The sequence below is a fragment of the Linepithema humile genome, chromosome 5 (genome assembly GCF_040581485.1).
Source record: "Linepithema humile isolate Giens D197 chromosome 5, Lhum_UNIL_v1.0, whole genome shotgun sequence".
Lineage (NCBI taxonomy): Eukaryota > Metazoa > Arthropoda > Insecta > Hymenoptera > Formicidae > Linepithema > Linepithema humile.
The window spans coordinates 29,356,935-29,375,863 of NC_090132.1; the positions used below are offsets into that span (position 1 = coordinate 29,356,935).

The window sequence follows — 18,929 nt, forward strand, 5'->3', positions numbered from 1 at the left end:
CTCAGTGATTCGAAAACTTCGAACAGTGATTTAAACTTTTTTCTGAAAATATTTGCTCTTCTGATAAAATTGTGAAAAAAAGAATTAAAATTTTAAATACACACATATCTATATACACACATTCAGTTTGCTAACTGTATATTCGAGGTCGTAAGTTATATTTTACAAGTGGTACGCTTACTCCGATACACTACATGGATCTCAGTAATCACACACTATTTCTTTGCTTGAATATGTTTTCTTTTTTCGAACGGGAAGTAAAAATAGATCAGGATAATATCAGGTAAAAAACAATCATTACCGTCTGAATTACTACTCGCCGACGCCGACTTACGTAAGTTCAATCTTTGATTATAACCAAACACATTTTAACTTTACTTGTATTGCATGTTTGTTCTTGAGCTACGTTCATTATATCATTAAACCGTTTAGTAATATCGAGACAACTCTTTAATTAAAAGTAATCATATGCAAATATCAATTCTCCGCAAATTTTTATTAACAACTGAACAGTATATATGAACAGTGTGTTAGAGAATACGTAAAAGAACAAATTATATTCTTGAAAAATTAAGAATAAAAATTTATGTCTCTAAAATGAAAGTTGAAAAATCTTTCCAATAAAATATTATTTAATGCATTATATAATTATTGCGTTATATAATTTAATTCAAGTTTGAATTCGTATCCAGCAAAAATCTAAATTATTCTCAAATAACAGCATTTGCAGGTAATAATTGATATAAAATTGAATAGGAGAAGTGCGCCACTTTGGTATATCTACGATATTTAATGTTAGCAATCGATAAACTGTCAAACCTGTTGGATTTTGGTGTAACGATGTCCCTTGTTTCCGAGGTATATTTCCTCTCTGCTCGGCCGCCGTTGAAAAGTTCAACGGTTTCTCTGGTAACGGTCTCTAGAAGAGGTTCACCACCTCGTCTACCCTTGCTGAAAGTCCTTTGATCCGTTTTACGGACCATAACCACCCTCGACAGGGGTTGATTAAACTCGTGCCCGTGCATAGTCGGAGGTATCATAGCAAGCGACTGCGAAAGAGGACCTCCGATTCGCGGAGACCTGGAACATGAATTGTTTCAATAATCAATAGCGCATTTATGTGAAATACATCATTTGGAAAATATTAATATTCAGAGCTTATGCACAAAAATATATTTGTACAAATTTGCACCAAAATGTTTCTCTAAAGAAACTTGAATTATTACGCCAGATATTTACGCCTTGAATTATTACGTATTTATTTTAAAATCTAATTTACGTCTTTACATAATGCCGATGTTAACAGACACAAAAGCAGATACGTCAGCTTATTGTAAATGCAATGAGACAAATCTGCGATGCTGTGATATATCGAATAAATTGTGATATATCAAAAATTTGCTTGCTTATATAAGCAATATGATTTATTACGATGACATGTATATTTTTTTGTCTCAAAAACATGTTGTGATTTTCGCTTCTTCATCATTTTTCTTTTATACGACATGGTTCTTCGCTTACATTGTAGTTGCACCGTTTGCTTTTCGCAGCTCGCTTGCATCAGCAGTCGCGAAACCATATCGGCGACGTATGTACATTAAAATTTACTAAGTAGAGAATACAGTAGAGAGACCGCGATAAATTATCATTATCTTGTTTCTTCTTTATGATCGATAGTCACAATGTATGTTGCAAACCGGTTTTCAGCGACACATACAATTTTAACGCCAGTCGCCGGTGACGTTAATTATTAACCGTCTTCTTTTTGAATGCTTCTGCATGCTTTCTTACGCGTGTAAATCTCGTTTCTTTCGCACGTTAACGCGTGTCGCGAACAATTAATATTCATAATGTGTATATATTATACACAATATACTATATTTTGAATTTAACTACCAAATTTATGAAAATTACTTATTAAAATACGTTCAGAGCTTAAAATTTATTAATTGTCATAAAAATAATTTTTGTTGAGTTGCCATAAAAATTATCATTTCTTAATTAAATTTAATGCAATGCATCTAGATGCTTCTATTTCACAGTAACGCACTGTAACGTAATATCATTGTCACGCTTATAACATCGATAGATTTGCTGTACGTGATCTGTTTGAAACTAACATTACTTGCAACTAGAACGGAATAACTAGAACGAAATTCCCTTTCGACGTAAATCGTCGTTCGCGTGCGAAACTCTGAATTAGCCGGACGATTAAACCGCAATATGCACGCTTAGACCGAGAACGATGTCTAAGGCAAATCTCCTTCATTACATCTGAAACGTACCCTCGTTAACCCGCACTTAACCTTGCGTAACATCGCAAATACGTTTTTCTCATTGGAAATAATTAAATTGTTATTTTAATAACAGTATTCTTTGTTTCTACTCTACTTCGAAATACTCGATAAACTTCCATATAAATATTATTTTGACACCTTTAACTTGTGTCTTTAATTTTTGAAACGTATATTTCGATATATCGAACAAAATTCAAATTGTACTGCTTGCAATCACTTCTTCAATTAGATTCCAATTCTTTGGCGACAACGTTGTTTTGCGATTTATCGGAAATAATTCATTTCTATTTATAAAACTGGCGAACATTATAAACTCAACCGTAAATGCAAAGGAAAATCGAAATAAAGAAATGGAATAATTATGTAAAGGGAGCTATTTACAGAATTAATGAGAATTCATGGAATTTAATAGAGAAACTAGAAAACACTGCGCAGGAAGCGAAAGTAGCGAATGATTACTAAAATTGTTGCATGTTGTATTTATTTTATGATTATGTGATATCACGATAGAATTGGAAATATCTTAGAATGATGTAAGTCAACAATCTTTTTCATTATTGTTTTTTATATTGGCAACACAATTGTGTATCATTGACATAAAATGCAGATTGCTATCATTGACATAAAATATCGATCTCAGCGATAAAATATATTTCTGAACTACTTCGCGCCTGACATTTCTCCATTTATAAAACACAAACTTGAATCCATGAATCATAAGCTTTTTCTCGCGAAGAAAGTCGATGACTTCCGATAGATAACGAACCGGTGCATTACGTTAATAAAAGCTCGGCGCGCACAATTAGGCTTCTTGTTCGATGCACTTTCACGGCAATCACTTGCGCGGTCAATTTAGAACGTGGCACTTTTCGCGGCTATAAATTCATAACTTACCGCCGCAAACAGAAAAATTCTATTGTCAAAATTATGCTTACGACTACAAAGATTATATTCATTTCGCTTTTTCACTCAAAATTAAGATGACGTAAGTCGTGATCTTTTTGAAAACTGTAATAAATGCGTATGTCATTTTATAAGTATTAATACTTATAATACTTATAACAATAAATATTAATACTTATAATACTTATAAGTATAAATACTTTCAGTTCCAAAAAATATTGTAATTCCTCACATTCTTCGATTAAAAAAGAGTCACGGCTTTCATGACTTACGGTGCAAAGAACTCCAAGTAACACGGCACGTCGGCGTTTTTCAATAAAATCCCCGGTAAAACTCCATTGTGTTCTCCCGTGGCGTCGGAGCGCCAGCTACACTCGGTACAAGCCGCACGACAGAACGAACAAAACTGGTACGAGTCGGCCACAGTAAAAGAGAGAGACGGTTCCTCTCCCGGAGAGGAAAGGTGGCCAATTAGCCGTTACTCGGCGCACATGCCTCGACCAACTATCCGGCACAGCTGCAGCACGCTGTACCGCGTCGATGCACCGCGCTACACTGCCCGCGCGCTTCGACGGAGTCGCGTTCATAAGCGCGCACGACTCTCTCGCGCGTCTCCCTCAACGAGCTACGAGTTGCGATTCGTTCGACCATTCTTCGACGAAAATAATCCACCGCTAATCAAAGATACTTAACAGCCGTTAAGTAATCCAGAAATTATATAAAAAACGTTCTTTTTCTTTAATCTCTTATCACAACAATGATAAAATTTGATTTCTGCGTGCTCCACTTCGGCTAGGAATTATATATTTTTGATACAATGTTATATAATTCTTTAGTTTAAATAACTTTTAATTCAGTGAATACTACGGTTTTCTCCGTCTCGTGGAATGGAGTATAATTTGCACTTAAAAATAACTTGAGATGTGTGATACAGAAGTGTAACAAGGAAGAAAAGCCGCGAAACGGCAGTAAAAAATAGCTTCGTGCATGATGCGTGTAAGTTTCTTCCGCTTTCGCGACAAAGCGTGCTACTGTGCGCCTCGCGGAAAGCAGCAACATAATAATTCGAGAACGAAGATGTACGGGCGAGCGTGTACCGCTATTCCGGCTGACCGGAATCACTGCTCTGGAACAGCACGGTATCGTCTCTTGCTCGGCTCGTAAGTAGAAGCGCATTGATCTCCAACGTATGCAACACTACTAACAAGAGTATTCACAGCTGAGGAATTTATAGCTCCAGCTTTATACTGTTCAAAACACAATTTCCACTATAAATATATATACATTGTATATATAAAAGTATTATCTGATTTAATTTAATTCAAGTTTTAATTAATATTTTTATTTATTAAATTAATTTGCACTTACTAATTAAACTATATTTTTCAAAATATCTGTTTATCGATTAATTTCTCTTTTGCACTAAATGTTTTTAAATACAAAATTTCTTCTGTGAGAGTGCGATCTCATTCTTATTCTATTGTACACTCCAAGCTCAAATATGACTTTCACGTACAAAAACTATAACAGTGAAACAAACGCTACCTCGTTCTCTCTCGTGACTCTCGTTATCTGAACGACTTATCGGTCACCTTAATTTATAACGATGGCACGTGCCGTTGCGCGATCATGGCCTCGCATAACAAGCGGCACACTCGAAGGTGCAGATTATTGAAGTAACCAATTAGCAAGAAGATAACAGAGAATCTTACGAAACGCATAGGAAGAACGGGGCGTTTCCGGTCGAGAGGAGAGACTGAGTTTCGCGCGATACTTTCATTTGTATTCGAAGAATTTCTTCGCCGATTTCCTCGAGGAAGAAACACGTCGGTTTCAACAATAGCAGCGACTGATCGATTCACCACAATTATACAATCGTCGTCTCATTTATCTCTGTTACATCATCGCGACCTTTGAAACAAGCTGTTATTCTTCGATGCGCGTAGTTAATTTTCCGGCAACCTTCAAAATGCCAGACATTGTTTTCGTCTTCGAATCACGCAAAAAGAAGATGTTTAAAAAGTTTTATAGCGCCTATTTTCATTGAAAAGAAATCTAGTTTCAGCAGCAATTTACTTCGATAGAAATGATAGTGCCCTGATATTTAACAAAGATAATTGTGGTGTACAATGTTGAAATATGTCTGATAGACATGATACGTTCACATAAAATTTGATTTTTTAAAAGTGTGCCTTGGCACAACAAAATAATAGATATTTTTGCTATGATGTTATACATTCATTTTCATTTATTTTAAATTATTTCTGATTCTTTAAATATGATCATACACATGTCATGTCATGATAACTTTTCCGTTTCATGTAATAAAATATACAATTTTTCCGTGATAAAAAATATTATATATAATATTTCCATAATGATAAATATTACATATATGAATTATGCGGTATTATGTTTAGAGATATAAAACCAGTAATCTCTTTATTTTAATATAGGTTAATGTCGATTTTACAATTAGTGAAAGCAGCAGTGAAGAATTTTTCGGATTTCGCTGAAATAAATATCGTAAATTGCGTGTTTGTATACATTTATAAATGATGAGATATTTTTTCCACAATGAGATGCAAGTAGGTAATAGAGAGTCAGGAAGTTCGGGGAATTAGACTGATACGTCTGCTTAAATTAGAATCTGCTAATTAGAACAAAAAAAAAAAAAAAACTTTTAATAGAAATATTCTCGCCGGACATGCAAGTAAATGCAAATAAAAATTTTTTTGTTTAATATAAAATACGAACTTTGTAAATAATCTCTCTGACAGTTCTTAGGAGAAAGTTACAAAAACTTTTAAACTATACATCGATATGCAAATTTCAGAATGTACTTCGTAGTTAGACAAAAGTATTATAAAAGCATACCTCAGTGCTCTTGATTATGTATGCTAATATAATTAAAATAAGATCTCAGTGCAATACAAAGATAGAAGAATATAATTGTGTTTATTCCAGAAAACAATTTCTTCAATTTACTTAAACATATTAATAATTAAAATTTTTACGAAACAAAGTTAAAGTATATTTTCTCTTTTATTAAACTATAACTGTATAGTAAATCATCATGCATGCAAACGTGTCGTGTGCCCGTTAGAAGCTTACAAGGGTTGATAAAGCGAGCGTTGCATAATTTGCCAGCAATGCACATGAAACGGAATATCGGTGTCCGTTCAAGGCCGAGGTTGATCGCTGGCCATACACGGTACCGTAATCAACATCACAATGTCGTTGTCGGTTAAAACACGGAATATAGACAAAATTGTGCAATAACCGTCACGTTGATGTTTACGACGAGTGATAAAACGCGATTACGTAAAATCACGTCACAAGATGGTCGTGAAAAAAGTACCATCTTATCAACGAGATTCGAGACTCTTATCAACGTAACTGAAATCTAAAATAAAAGCAGCAAAACAAAAGCCACACCGCAATTTCGCTAATCACTACGTAAATCTTCTCTAATTACTTGGAAAGTAGATCGTTGTATCGATTTGAAAAAGTTTTTAATGGCGCCATGTAATTACTACCATTGTTGATGTGTTTACGAGTCGAATCTCGCGTGATAAAAATGTTTATACAGGTTGCCTCAAACCTGTTCTTTCAGTAATCGATTGCTGACTACAATTTAAATTAATAATAAATAAATAAATTTAGATAAATAAATAATTTTAATAAATAATCAAATTTTTTTAATTACAAATATGTTTCATTAAATTTTAATTGACAATATTAAAGCTTATTTGAATATGATCACTGTAATTAACTGATTCTGATTAATACATTTTAAAAGAAATCGTTTTCTAGAAAGAATATTGATATCTTTCTCTCATTAAGATTAAAAAATCAGTAACAATTAATTTAATTAATAACCAGAAATACAAAGCAATTTATCATAAAAATATAATTTCCGTATTAGTTATAATATAAGAAAAAAGAAAAAAAAGTTCAAATTCTAAACAGAAATATATTACAAAAATATTACAATTATGATTTAGAGAATAAAAAAATTTATATATAGAAAAATATATTTTGTTCAGTGCACATGTTTCCACATCGCGTAATCTATTGCATATAGAATGACATGGTCAAGATCATTGCAGTCAGCTTCCGGTGCGACGATCATTACGAATAGTAATTCAATCAGCGAGGTCGCGCTGCGACATGAAAGGTATAATTCTCGCGCCGGTAAAATCCACGAAATATCAAAGGTGTCGCTATACAATAAAACACTTCTCAGAGACATTGTTACGTAATCGTCGATATACGAAACGACCTTGGTAAAAAAGAAACTGAATAATTATTTTAATCATTCGCACTCTGAGTTTGTTGCGATCAGAATTGATTTGTTATGAATTGCTACTTTGAGAAGTTAATTAAACGCACTGGGAGAACTAATTAAATGCAGAAATAACGTAATACCGAAGTATTCTAATTAAAACGTTAAAGATGATACAGAAAAGTTCTATTAATGTAATGATTAAAGGTAATTAGATAGAACTTGCTGCTATTATAACTTATTTTTGCTGTGAGCGTGGCTTCAATCATTAAGTTGATTTCGCGAGTATTAATTGCCCGCACAGGAGATTTTATTCTCAGTTTAGTCGAGGCATGTTATTGCCGAAGAAAGTAATTCACACGCCATCGGAAAGCATGTACATTTTATATAAGCTGCTTATTTTTAAATTGGCGTGAATTAAATTCTGGAAATTCTTAAAATCGATAATATCGAACTTGGTTAATTGCATTTAACAACTTGTTTAAATACATTTTATTCTAAACCTCACTAATTAAATCTTATAATTAAAATAAAAATGTTTCATATATGTTATTTAATTACATGTTACGTGAAGGAAGAAAGAGCGCAAAATGAGAACAGGAATTCCGAAGATTATCTATTGTGATATGACAACTTTAAAATGATACACTACGCATTCCTTCAAAGATAAATAAATGTTTTTATGATTTTGTTTTCTATCTTAAAAAGAATAAAGATAAATATCAAGGAATGCTTTTAAGAGTCATAATTTTATCATTACAAGAAGTCCAACTTTGTTTTCTAAAATCAATGACAGTCTGTATTCATAAATGCGAGTATTTTAACGATGATTTGATGTGACAGAATTTGATCTGTCAACTGTGATATATTTGTAAGATCTTTTTTGATTCAACATATTGCTACTTTTAATGTATATTTAAATTTAAATTACAAGATATTTATTTAACTTTCAAATAATTTAAAAATATGTGTAAATTATAAATTTTTAAATCTTATATTTAATATCTGTAAATTAATGATGACCTATTATGTCATTATATGCGTCAAGAATAAACAAGAGTTAAAAATAGTCATGATAAAACCCTCAGCTTTATACGTGTTTCCCAACAACTTCTTCTTCATTAGCAAAACATTTAACACGAACTTGCGGACACGAATGTTTTATCAGGAAGCCGACATTTCCTGCGCGACCTCGAACCTTGGGCTCCGTCGATCCTGCATTGAAATTTCCCTTTGATCCGACTTTACAAACAACCGTACAAATAGGCTACTGACGCAACTAGGAGCGCGCCATCAGTCCGACGTAATAGTCGATAATTAGTCAGCAGTTTGCGCAACAGTCATTGTTAACTAATATATTCCGACAAACCGTTTGAAGATGTATTCCGCGGACTTCCGACGCGAGAAACACAAGCCGGAACTCCCGACATAACGAAGAAGCAAAAAATAACAAAGAGCTATAAATATATAAAGACGAGGCGTTTCTTTCCTCAACTTGTGTTCAGTTTTTTAAATAGACAAATAGTTCTATACATCTGTATATAAATATTGACTAATATAATGCCGACAATCACACGGAGAAAATTTTACATCAAATATTACTATGTACGCGCAGATTATGAAAAAATTATAAAAATTTTTATTATACTTTTCACATAATGACCGTAGTATTTTTAAACTTATAATTCCTTTTCTAATCCGCGACTACTGACGTATCATAGTAATTTTTTATGTAAAATTTTCTCCGCGCACAAAATGTTCATGCATGTAGCGCTAAACGCAATTGCTTTGCCGTCAGCAAAACGTTTCAACCCTTATTCGAGTGTTTTTAACCTATTAAATATTGACTGATCATGGCAACTATTTAAAGAATCCTCTTTCTGGTGACTCATTCTGCATATGCACATGCAACGAGACGATCTACGAGAACGCTCCAATGATAATTAACACCTTATCACCTTGACATGTTATATGCGCAGCTGATCAAAGTAAGATAAGACTCTTTAAATCTTAAGCAGACTGTATAAAATTTACAGTTAAAGAATATTGTTACACGTAAGAAGATATTGCATAGTTGCAATCGATAAAAGAACTACCCATGAAATGGTATTTATAGATCTCTTATCGAGTTACGTGTTCTACTAATGTCTTACGCTCCTCTTTTCATCGTAGCAGATGGGATTTATCGACAACTTAGTTTGCTTTAGTGATTGCTCTTTTTTCTCGACCTAATTCAGTCTTATCCTATACCTCACCTTATCACGATAATAGGAGGGTGTGGTATACATCACGCTGTATCTGTTCCATTGAGAGATAGCACATATTTCGAGGGCACATGCCGAATTTTATTAGAGACTGTAACATTCCTATCTATTTCTAAAAAAAACGTAGTAAAAACAAATAAAAATAATATAAAAGAACAGCTTGCAATATATTTCATAAATTTTTGGAAAATTGCGCACTCACAATTTTGCTGACAACAGAGTTTTTCTATCTTTCGAGAATGTTTTTGCTAATAAAAATATTGTGCTAAGAAAAAATCTTCAGCGATAACATTCAATCTAAAAATAAAAATTTTACAGACAATTAATTTACATTTATCCGCGCGCGATATAATGTGTGTAATTATAGTGACAATGAAGCTCCGGATAAATGATAAACGGAAATTGATTTTTTACTCACAAACTCTCGTCGAAACTTGCGTTACGCGTGTTAACTCATTTTTGTCGCGGGATCAACTCTCAATTATAGACGACAAGCAAAACTGCATGAGCCACGAATGAGAATAATAAGAAACAGCGTAATAAACCCGAGTAATTAAATATTACTTTGTAAAAAAGCTTTAATTTTCCATTATTTACAATTTGAAAGATACCGTTTGATTTCCGATATTTGTTGAATCAATTTCCAGATTGATGAAAAAATCTATAATTAATTTGTGACGTTTTCTAAGATACTCTGTGCACACTCGTATATCTCAAGATTAAATCGAATGGATTCGTGTCGTGTAGCGTTCCGCAAAATGCGTTATACCGAGCACACAAGTACGAATCTCCCTGCAATTATTTACGTATGCCACAGTCCACGTAACCATGTGGTCTTTCCTTTTCACGTAATTGCGGCGTGTTCCTTTAACATACAAGATATAATACGTTCGCCGCGTGATTAATGGCACGCTGCTTTGGATATTAATTCAGGCTTACACTTATCTCAGAAGATTGCGGTGTAATTTGCGAAAATTAAATTCCGCTATAATTCGTTGAAATTTGCTCATGCACATATTAACTGATTGGTCATAGAAGAGGCATAGATAGACTTTATTAACACTGGCAAGTTATATCGATTGGTCTGCCTTATTTCGCATGCACATGTGTCGCCGTTCTCTCGAGCGCAAAAAAATATTGTCCAATTTTCTTCGCTTTTATATACCTTAATATTCTACTTATTTTCGTTCTCTCGTCGCCTTTGTCCTCACTTTTACACGCATCACGTCTTCGAATTCAATGGCGTTACATAAGGTCTCGTTAAGGAGAAAAAAAATTCACGTCGCGCGCATATTGAACAAACGACGGAAACCCGCCGTTACCGGTTACAATGAAGTCCACAAATCGCGTCGAAGGTCTCGAAAGTAGGCGATCTAGTGTTCTGGCACATGTTGCTCCGATCCGAAACAAGGCGCGAGTCTGATCGTAGAGATAAATCGAGAGTAAATCAAGACGCCGAGGTTAGGGCGGTGCTGGAAATCGCATCGCTTTATTAACGAAGAACGATCTTTCTCGTGATTCCCGGCTGCTTTTGCTTTCTACATAATTATCGTGATATTGTAATTGATGAATGTCAGCATGAACTTTACGAATCAACACATTTTCTTGAATTGTTTCAATCTAATGCTTTGATTTTGTCACCCAAATGCGTTCTGCAATTTATAATAACATATTGTATAATTTGATACATTTCAAGCAGGTAAAAATAGAATGGCGACTATAATTTTGAACAAATACTTTTGCTATGTTTCTATTCAACCTTTTTTAATTGTTAAGGTCAAGTGCAATGTAAAAGTGAGAATTACGAAGTCACGTTGCGGTCAAGTAGAAAAAAAGTAATCTATCATCAAGCAGAAAGAATCAATAGTTTGCGTGAAGGGGCAAGTTGTTCTACATAAACTCGTTAGTTCACAACCATCCTTTTTACTAAAGCCGTATTATCTTGTTTAACAATTTAATATCCAATTATAATTAGGCACCGCAGGCTAACTTATCATTTCGTTTATCTGCTCCCGCGTTAATCGCTGCAAGCGCTATAATTATTTAATCCATGAATGAAGGGCAAACATTATCTCTCTCAACGATCACGGACTTCAATGCGATATTTCAAGCTGGTTGCGTGCAATTTATGGATGCGCAAAGCGCGTTTTTACGCACGTCCAAACACGGAGAGAGATCCGCGGCAAAGGGCGGCGATCTCAATTCTCAAGAGAATCTAGAGATGCACTCGTGCACAAAGGAGTCTCTGAGTTCGAAATAATAACTATGCCCGTCAGTTATCGTGCAACTCGTCCACTGGCAGACCCTTCTGGAGAAATGAGAAATCAGTAACTGCAAATTACTTCTGTACGAGTCTGCACGCTTCGCTTTGTACTTAGCATTCAAAGTAGCGATTTAAATTTCTTGCGTTGACGTCAAGTTCAAAACTAAACAGCTACATTCCGCGCTTTAAACGTATAGCGAGGATGTGGGCTTTCAGCTCGCTCTTTCGTCGCCCATTTAATGCCAAATGCTGTCGTGTAATTCTGTAATTTTATCTGTCAACAGATAGTGTTCTATATTTGGAACGTACAAAGATCTAAAATCAGACAGACGCATTTGTAGCATCAAATATACGGTCGAAATGCGCTTTCTTTATTCTCATTCTAAATGCAGAATCAAGTGCGATAGTAGCAATCTCTCGCGACAACTGTATTTACGCATATGCGAATTATAGGCGCTGCGCTTGAAGCGATGCTTTTTTGCAGAATCGTGCTTGCACCGTGAAGTGATGACCTTGGTTTCAGCTTTAGAAACGCGCGGCTTAAAACTCGACCTCGAAAAGGCGCGAACGAAAGTAAAACGAAGTAAGGATCGCGAAGATCATTTTACCTTTATTTTACACAAATTCTTTCAGTCATTCCTTTCATAAAAATAAATTTTTATTTTTAACTTCGAATCCATAATCTTTTTATTATTATTAGATCCATAAATTAAATGACGGATATCATAAATATTTTGAAAGAAATAGTATAGCAAATAAATACAAATAAACAATAATCAATTTGAGAAAATTATCATTACATATTTTTCAATGAAAAAAATTTTGCTGTAATATAATTATTGTTTCAAATAAGCCATGATGGAACATAATTTATATTTAAAATATTTCGATTTAAAAATTAAGAAAAATTGCACATGATAAATGTAAGAAATTGTTTAAATATGCAACTTTCCTGAGAGTTTTTTGTAGATTACAAAAATAAAATAAATAAAATTACTCCAACATATTAACATTCGAATAACATAATATAATGAAACGTCATCGCGATTCGCATTTGCCTTAACGATACCGCGTGTAAAATGTCAACCTCGAGAATCAATCCTTCCCGTCAGAAAAGAAACGACGTCTGTAGGTTTAAAATCGTTTCTCGGAAAGCCGAGGCCGGAAGTGAAATAGAGAAAAACGTCGCGACAGTCGTAGACGTCGGGACATCGCGTGAAGACGCAGCTATTTTCTTCGAGAGGGCCAGAGGCTCTTTCTTCGCTCTGTCACTTTACTGTCTCCCCCGCCCTCCCCCCGCCCGTCGCGACCCTCGCGATTTCTACTACGAAGCCGCTTACCTCACGCTGTAGGATCTTCCCGGTTTGGAGGTCATTGCACTGCGGCGGGTGGTTGTAGCGGGGTGGTGGTCGGCGGCGAATCGATTTTCCATGACGACGTCGCCCGCTGAACGACGTTTTCTCTATCTCCCTCGCTTTCCCTTCGCGCCTCTTCCCGTCCCTCTGTCCTCGCGTCTGCGTCCGCTCTCGCGTCCCCCGCGACACGTGACTGCGACGTGAGCTCTGCTCCTACGAGACCGAAGGGAGCATCCTCTTCAAGATGCAGGTCGATCGATACTTCACCGGCGTCCACGTCAGCCTTTCCACTCTCAAGTTGCACTTCACAGTCCACGCACGTGTTCCCCTCACGTTGACTCGAAGATACCCTGATGATATCTGACGGTTGATGAATTCCGAAGTTTCGAGATAGCCGGCATTATCCCACCGATCGACAAATACGTCTGGCAAATATGTTATTGAGACCTTTTAGTGCGCCACGATAAATTTATCATTCAGCGACCGACAATTGAGAGTGAGGAAAGGTCGTGTCTGTCCTCAAGGCTGGCAGTTACTCATGTCACGATTTAGAATCCCGCGACGTGAGCGCGATGAAATATCTTGGTGTCGATGCCGATGTCTGATACGTAAACAGTTTTCGGAGCTGCGTCCAATGTCACGGCGAATGGTGACGCTTCGCTCCTGTTTGCACGAGACTTTATAGTTGACTGGTGTTCGTTCAAGCGTACTTGTTTGTATACCTTCGTACTTTTTCAACGAGTTTTTCGCGTTATTTTTGCCACAGGTTTGTGATACGGTTGTGTCACAGCCCCGTGTCGGAAACTTCTGGAGTGATCGATGAACGATCTGTGCAAAATCTTTCAGCCGTAATTTCGCAACTGTCTGACTTGCAGGCGCAAAAAGATTCACATGACTATGACAAATCGGTCGTTTCCGATTTCCTCGCCGTTTTGTCCACGGACTTGTTAGGAATCCTTCAACTGCACCGTGAATACCTTTGGTTTCCGGGTTCGCGGATAATCAGTCTTAGAAATTCATGTAAATGCGTAAAGTCTTTCAACAGCTGTTATGTTTACGAGACAATGGAGAAGGTCGATTGGAAAGAGAAGAGCAGAACTGTCAGAGGTTTCTGCACGAACTTGCGGCCAATAGCTGTACTTGCATAAATCTTCGTATAGAACGACAAACACAACCGTATATAGATTATACGGACGTAATTTCCGTGCGAAAATTATTTTGCACCGACACACAATGAGGTAATACGGCGGTAAACTCGACGAATATCCTAAAGATGCTCCGTAATTCACTATAATTTCGCTCACATAGTCGCGGCTTCATCCGCATCCACGAGCGGAATGAACGAGCTCGATCCCGAAGATCGAGTAGGCAGAAGCGCAGACGAGTAAAGTGAACCGTGGCGCAGGGGATGATTCTCGTACACCACGCGCTGACGTCGCGTTCGTTACTGCAATTTGCTGCAACCACCGTGGCTGTGCTCTACGTGGCTCGCTTCTATCGACCGTATCGCACTGCGACGAGGAATCGGACTGGCCGCGGAGCCGCGTGCCGCGCAGGTTTCATAAGTGCTGACGCGCGCGCACGCTCGACAATCAGGCACAGGTGGCGTCGAATTGTGCTCATAAATAGTATCGTTCCTTGCTTAGTATTTTTTCTGAAAATTCATTCTCGCAGCAATACTCGAAAGTATAAATTAAAATTTAGTTTTTTAATTCTCCTTCGCAAAATGAAGTACAAAGGAATCTCACATTCTTTTCGTTTATAGATTTACAGATTAAACAAAATGTTTTTAAGATTTTGAAATATTTATATTTAAATTAAGAGGAAATCAAATTAATATAATAGAATTTTAATAAATTCTTTAGAATGAAATTTTCTTTCTACGATTGCTTTACAACAATACTTCCAAAAAAACAACGATACGATGTTGAAACAAAAACATTTCTCAGATTAGTTTTAATAATATATTTTTTCCATTTATTTAAAATATTTGTAATAACTTTCCCACACTAGTATATGTAGTTGTGTTTTAGATAAAACTTTTAACATATAGATCTCTTGTTAATGTTTCACAAATATTTTCTTCGAGAAATAAGACAAAACGGATTAAATCCAAACGATCTTTGCTGAAGAACTGCTTATTAAGAGAGCTCGAAACTTAATAGGGTTCGTAATATCCCTAATAATCTTCAAATTCGTTTATCATACCGCACGTTCCTCAAGTCTGCACATGTCTTCTTATCGCCGGATCCGCAGTATCAAGCTCGTTGAGGGCCGGCCAATTAAGAGGGCCGCACGCAACGGACCATTGTCCGCATTAAGGCCCCGACGATCGCAGATATTTTGCTATCTCGATCGATTTCCGTCTCGATCCACCCTCGCGAGGTCACGTCAACTCGTTCTAATGGCCGCTAATTACGAACGGAGCCGCTTCGATGGGAGACAATTAACGTGCGAAATAACAATCATGCCGTTCGCACTCCCGTTCCGTTAAGACGCGGACATCAGCGTGGCATAGTGCGGACGATATTTAACGGTCGATGATGATGGAATACACGGGCGCTTATTGCTATTAAGTGACGAGAGAGACCGCGGTTTAGGAATGCCAGATTTATAACCACGCCATGACCACCAGGAGTCTGGAATCTGGCCATCCGCCACATAACTTGCGCTCAGAACGAGACGAGAGACCGCCGTGAGGATCAATCGTAGCTAGGATTGTCGCGATTTCGTTTGGTTTCGTCTTTGTATGTGTCGCGGTTCTCGCCGTTTGTCTAACAAATTCAGGACAAATTTTTTTATCAACTCGTTATTTCCTGCGCGGCAAAGAAAGATATAAAAATTAAATAGAAATTAATTTTATATCTGACAAATCATCATTATCATTCCTTCCCTTTTAAATGCTGATATTGGGATTTTTCAATCCCACGAAAGTGGGCGAAAAATTTGCGGATTGTAGAAGCGGTTGGATGTATATGTAAATTATAACCCATATAAATTTCCACGTCAAGCGCACCGTACGCGAGCTTGAGGCTTACAGAAAGCATGCGAGCATGTTTCTGCTAACGACAGGATCTCGTCGCAAATAATCCTGATAATACCGGCGCGACGTTGCGCTGATTTCGCGCGCCAAGTATTCTAAATTGCTCGCAGCGCAACAATGTGTGCCGAAAGTAACGCTACCAACGTGAGATTATGCGGAATGTCACAAACGAATTTCTAAGCCGAGGGGAGGGGGGGGGTTCTCTCCCTTCAACTAGTGCATCGTAGCCGACGTGCTATTCCAGCCGAGAGACAGGGCGCGTCGCGTCCCGAGAACTCACGACATATGCAAGTTGTCGGGAAAGATTGGATGCAACACAAATTGCATCCAAAATTGCATCGAAAAATAACGCTTGCAGGTTCTACTTAACTTGCTTAAGAATGTTTGTCTCGCAAACTTGCACCGATTAAAAAAAATTTTATCGTCAAAATCTATATCATAAAATTTCTAATAAATAAAGATAATTTTTATTGCAATTCCAAAAGAACGCCGGGATTGCATCCAAATGTTACAAATCTGGTAAGTAAAATCAAACGAAGCTATGCTTGTGTAGCAAGACACAATAGGCTCAAAGAGGATCAGCTTTCTCAGTGAATAAACCCGAAACTGCTGACGCGCGGTTCAAAACTATGTTGGAAGTTAGAACACTTGGATGTCAGTTCTCCTAAGATGCACCAACGATAAGCTTCCTTGATTAGCTGCAAAGCGAGCAGGGTAGCTACTGTGTGATCGTTATAAGTTACACATAACAGTGCCAGGCTGAAAATGACATGCATATTCTAGAACTATGCGGAATGTTGCTACACATCGCCAAAGCGGACGCTTTCTGAATTATGAATGTTGAACATTTCTCGCGCTTAAAAGATCATCTGAACTTGAACATATTCTCAATCTAAAATCACTCATTCTTAATTTATGTTCTCCAAATGTTTTTTCTCCGCTTCTTAGATCTGAAAACTGTTCTTAACGAGATCTTATTTTTTTCACAACTTTTTCCAGTGCCGTAGAGAAACAACATTCTCTTCTTACGCGATTTCTCATAGAATTTCTTTTTTTTTTTGCAAATACAATCGCGAATAGGCAACTTAATTCTGACAACCGACACGCTTCTGCAACAACGTCGCGACGCCAGTAATTCATGGTAGATGACAGCGACGTAATTTAGGCGCCACATAAATCCGCGAGTGTTGCCGGTCAGTGGTCAAAGATGAAGCGCGATGCAGTTTCGCGTGCATTCCAGAGTGGCGTATAGCGCGCACGCACGTATGGCCGCGGAGGAACCACAAAGAAAGTCGCGTGGAATGCTGAGAGAGTCGCAGACGCGTAAATCGCTCGGCGCTCTCTCGTGCGCATAGGTGCGCACACCCGCGTGTAAATATAGAGCGCGTCCCGAAATATGTCTTTCAGTCCGCACTTAAAATCGTCGCTTCCGCTGGCGATCTTGCTACCTTAAGAGCCGCGGTTGCCGCGAGCATGGTTTTTAAACGCGACGTGCGTGTGCAGCACGGATTGATCACTCGGCAAATGAGAAAGAAAGTGCTTTTAAAAATAGTATCTCGGAAGCATAATATTTGTAGATGTAATTTCAGCTCTTTTGAGTGTTAATTACCCGAGTTTTAATTACTTGTACAAACTGAGGAAATACAAATGCTTTAGTGATGTCGAAACGACATATGTATCTTAGAATTTAATTTCATGAATGTTTTCAGATAGAAAAATTAAGTACAATTAAAACTAAATTTTATATTAATTCATATTTTTATGAGAAAGAACAGTATATGTATGTTCTTTCTCAGAAAAAAAAGAGGAAAAGTAATCTTGTTCTACACAAAATTAAATTTCGCAATTTTTAAGGCAGAATTCAAATAGGTTTTAAATCTCTTCGGACATTTCTCACCGTGAAATTGTCAGATAGCTACATTCGAATCAGGAGAATTTCTCAAGGAAACGATAGAGCAAGAAGAGAGCCATCGATTGACGCGATTGTTCAAGCGTGAAGCCAGCAGCGTCGTCGGATGATAGATCGGATCCTCGATCGAGCGAAGCCGCGCGAAAAGGCCGCAGGGTTAACGGTGCACAAGCCATTGATCTCAGATTTATTCAGTCCGTGTCGCGATCTGTCTATGCCAATATATAAATCATTCACTATCGCATTGAGATAAGTAAATATATATATATATATATATATATATACATATAACAATTTCTTCATAATGCTGTTTCTCTGTAATTACTTTTTAGTTAAAGAAAATAATTGATATTTTTTATTTTTATAAAACAAAAAAATTTTTTAAATTTATTTCAGAAAAGTGAAACGTTGCATGTTAAATAAGTTTCGAAACATTGAATCAACGAATTATATATACATAAATCCAGCAGTTTTCCCTTCATTCTTGAGAGAAACTTTAGACATCAGTGTACAGCAACTTATCGCGGCTGTTTAGCGATTGACTCTCAATAATTTATGGTCGTTTGTACGAGACGTGATGCGCACAGCGAAAAGTTTCTATCGCGGA

At 36.6% G+C, this 18,929-nt stretch overlaps 2 protein-coding genes across 9 annotated transcripts in view; one reads left to right on the forward strand and one right to left on the reverse strand.

Moving 5' to 3' along the window:
- The window catches only part of SLO2 (slowpoke 2), a 175,797-nt gene that overhangs the window by 139,708 nt on the left and 17,160 nt on the right, over positions 1–18,929 (forward strand). The window lies entirely within an intron of this gene.
- Positions 1–18,929, reverse strand: part of LOC105678120 (uncharacterized) — a 143,812-nt gene that overhangs the window by 8,696 nt on the left and 116,187 nt on the right. For 6 of the 8 annotated variants that reach the window (XM_067356064.1, XM_067356068.1, XM_067356063.1 and 3 more), the window contains one exon: positions 820–1,080. In XM_067356064.1, coding sequence (XP_067212165.1) covers positions 820–1,080 — 261 coding nt within the window. Of the gene's footprint in view, positions 1–819; positions 1,081–3,472; positions 3,752–13,355; positions 14,888–18,929 lie in introns of those variants that run through there. The other 2 variants (XM_012377184.2, XM_067356069.1) reach the window with 2 other exon arrangements.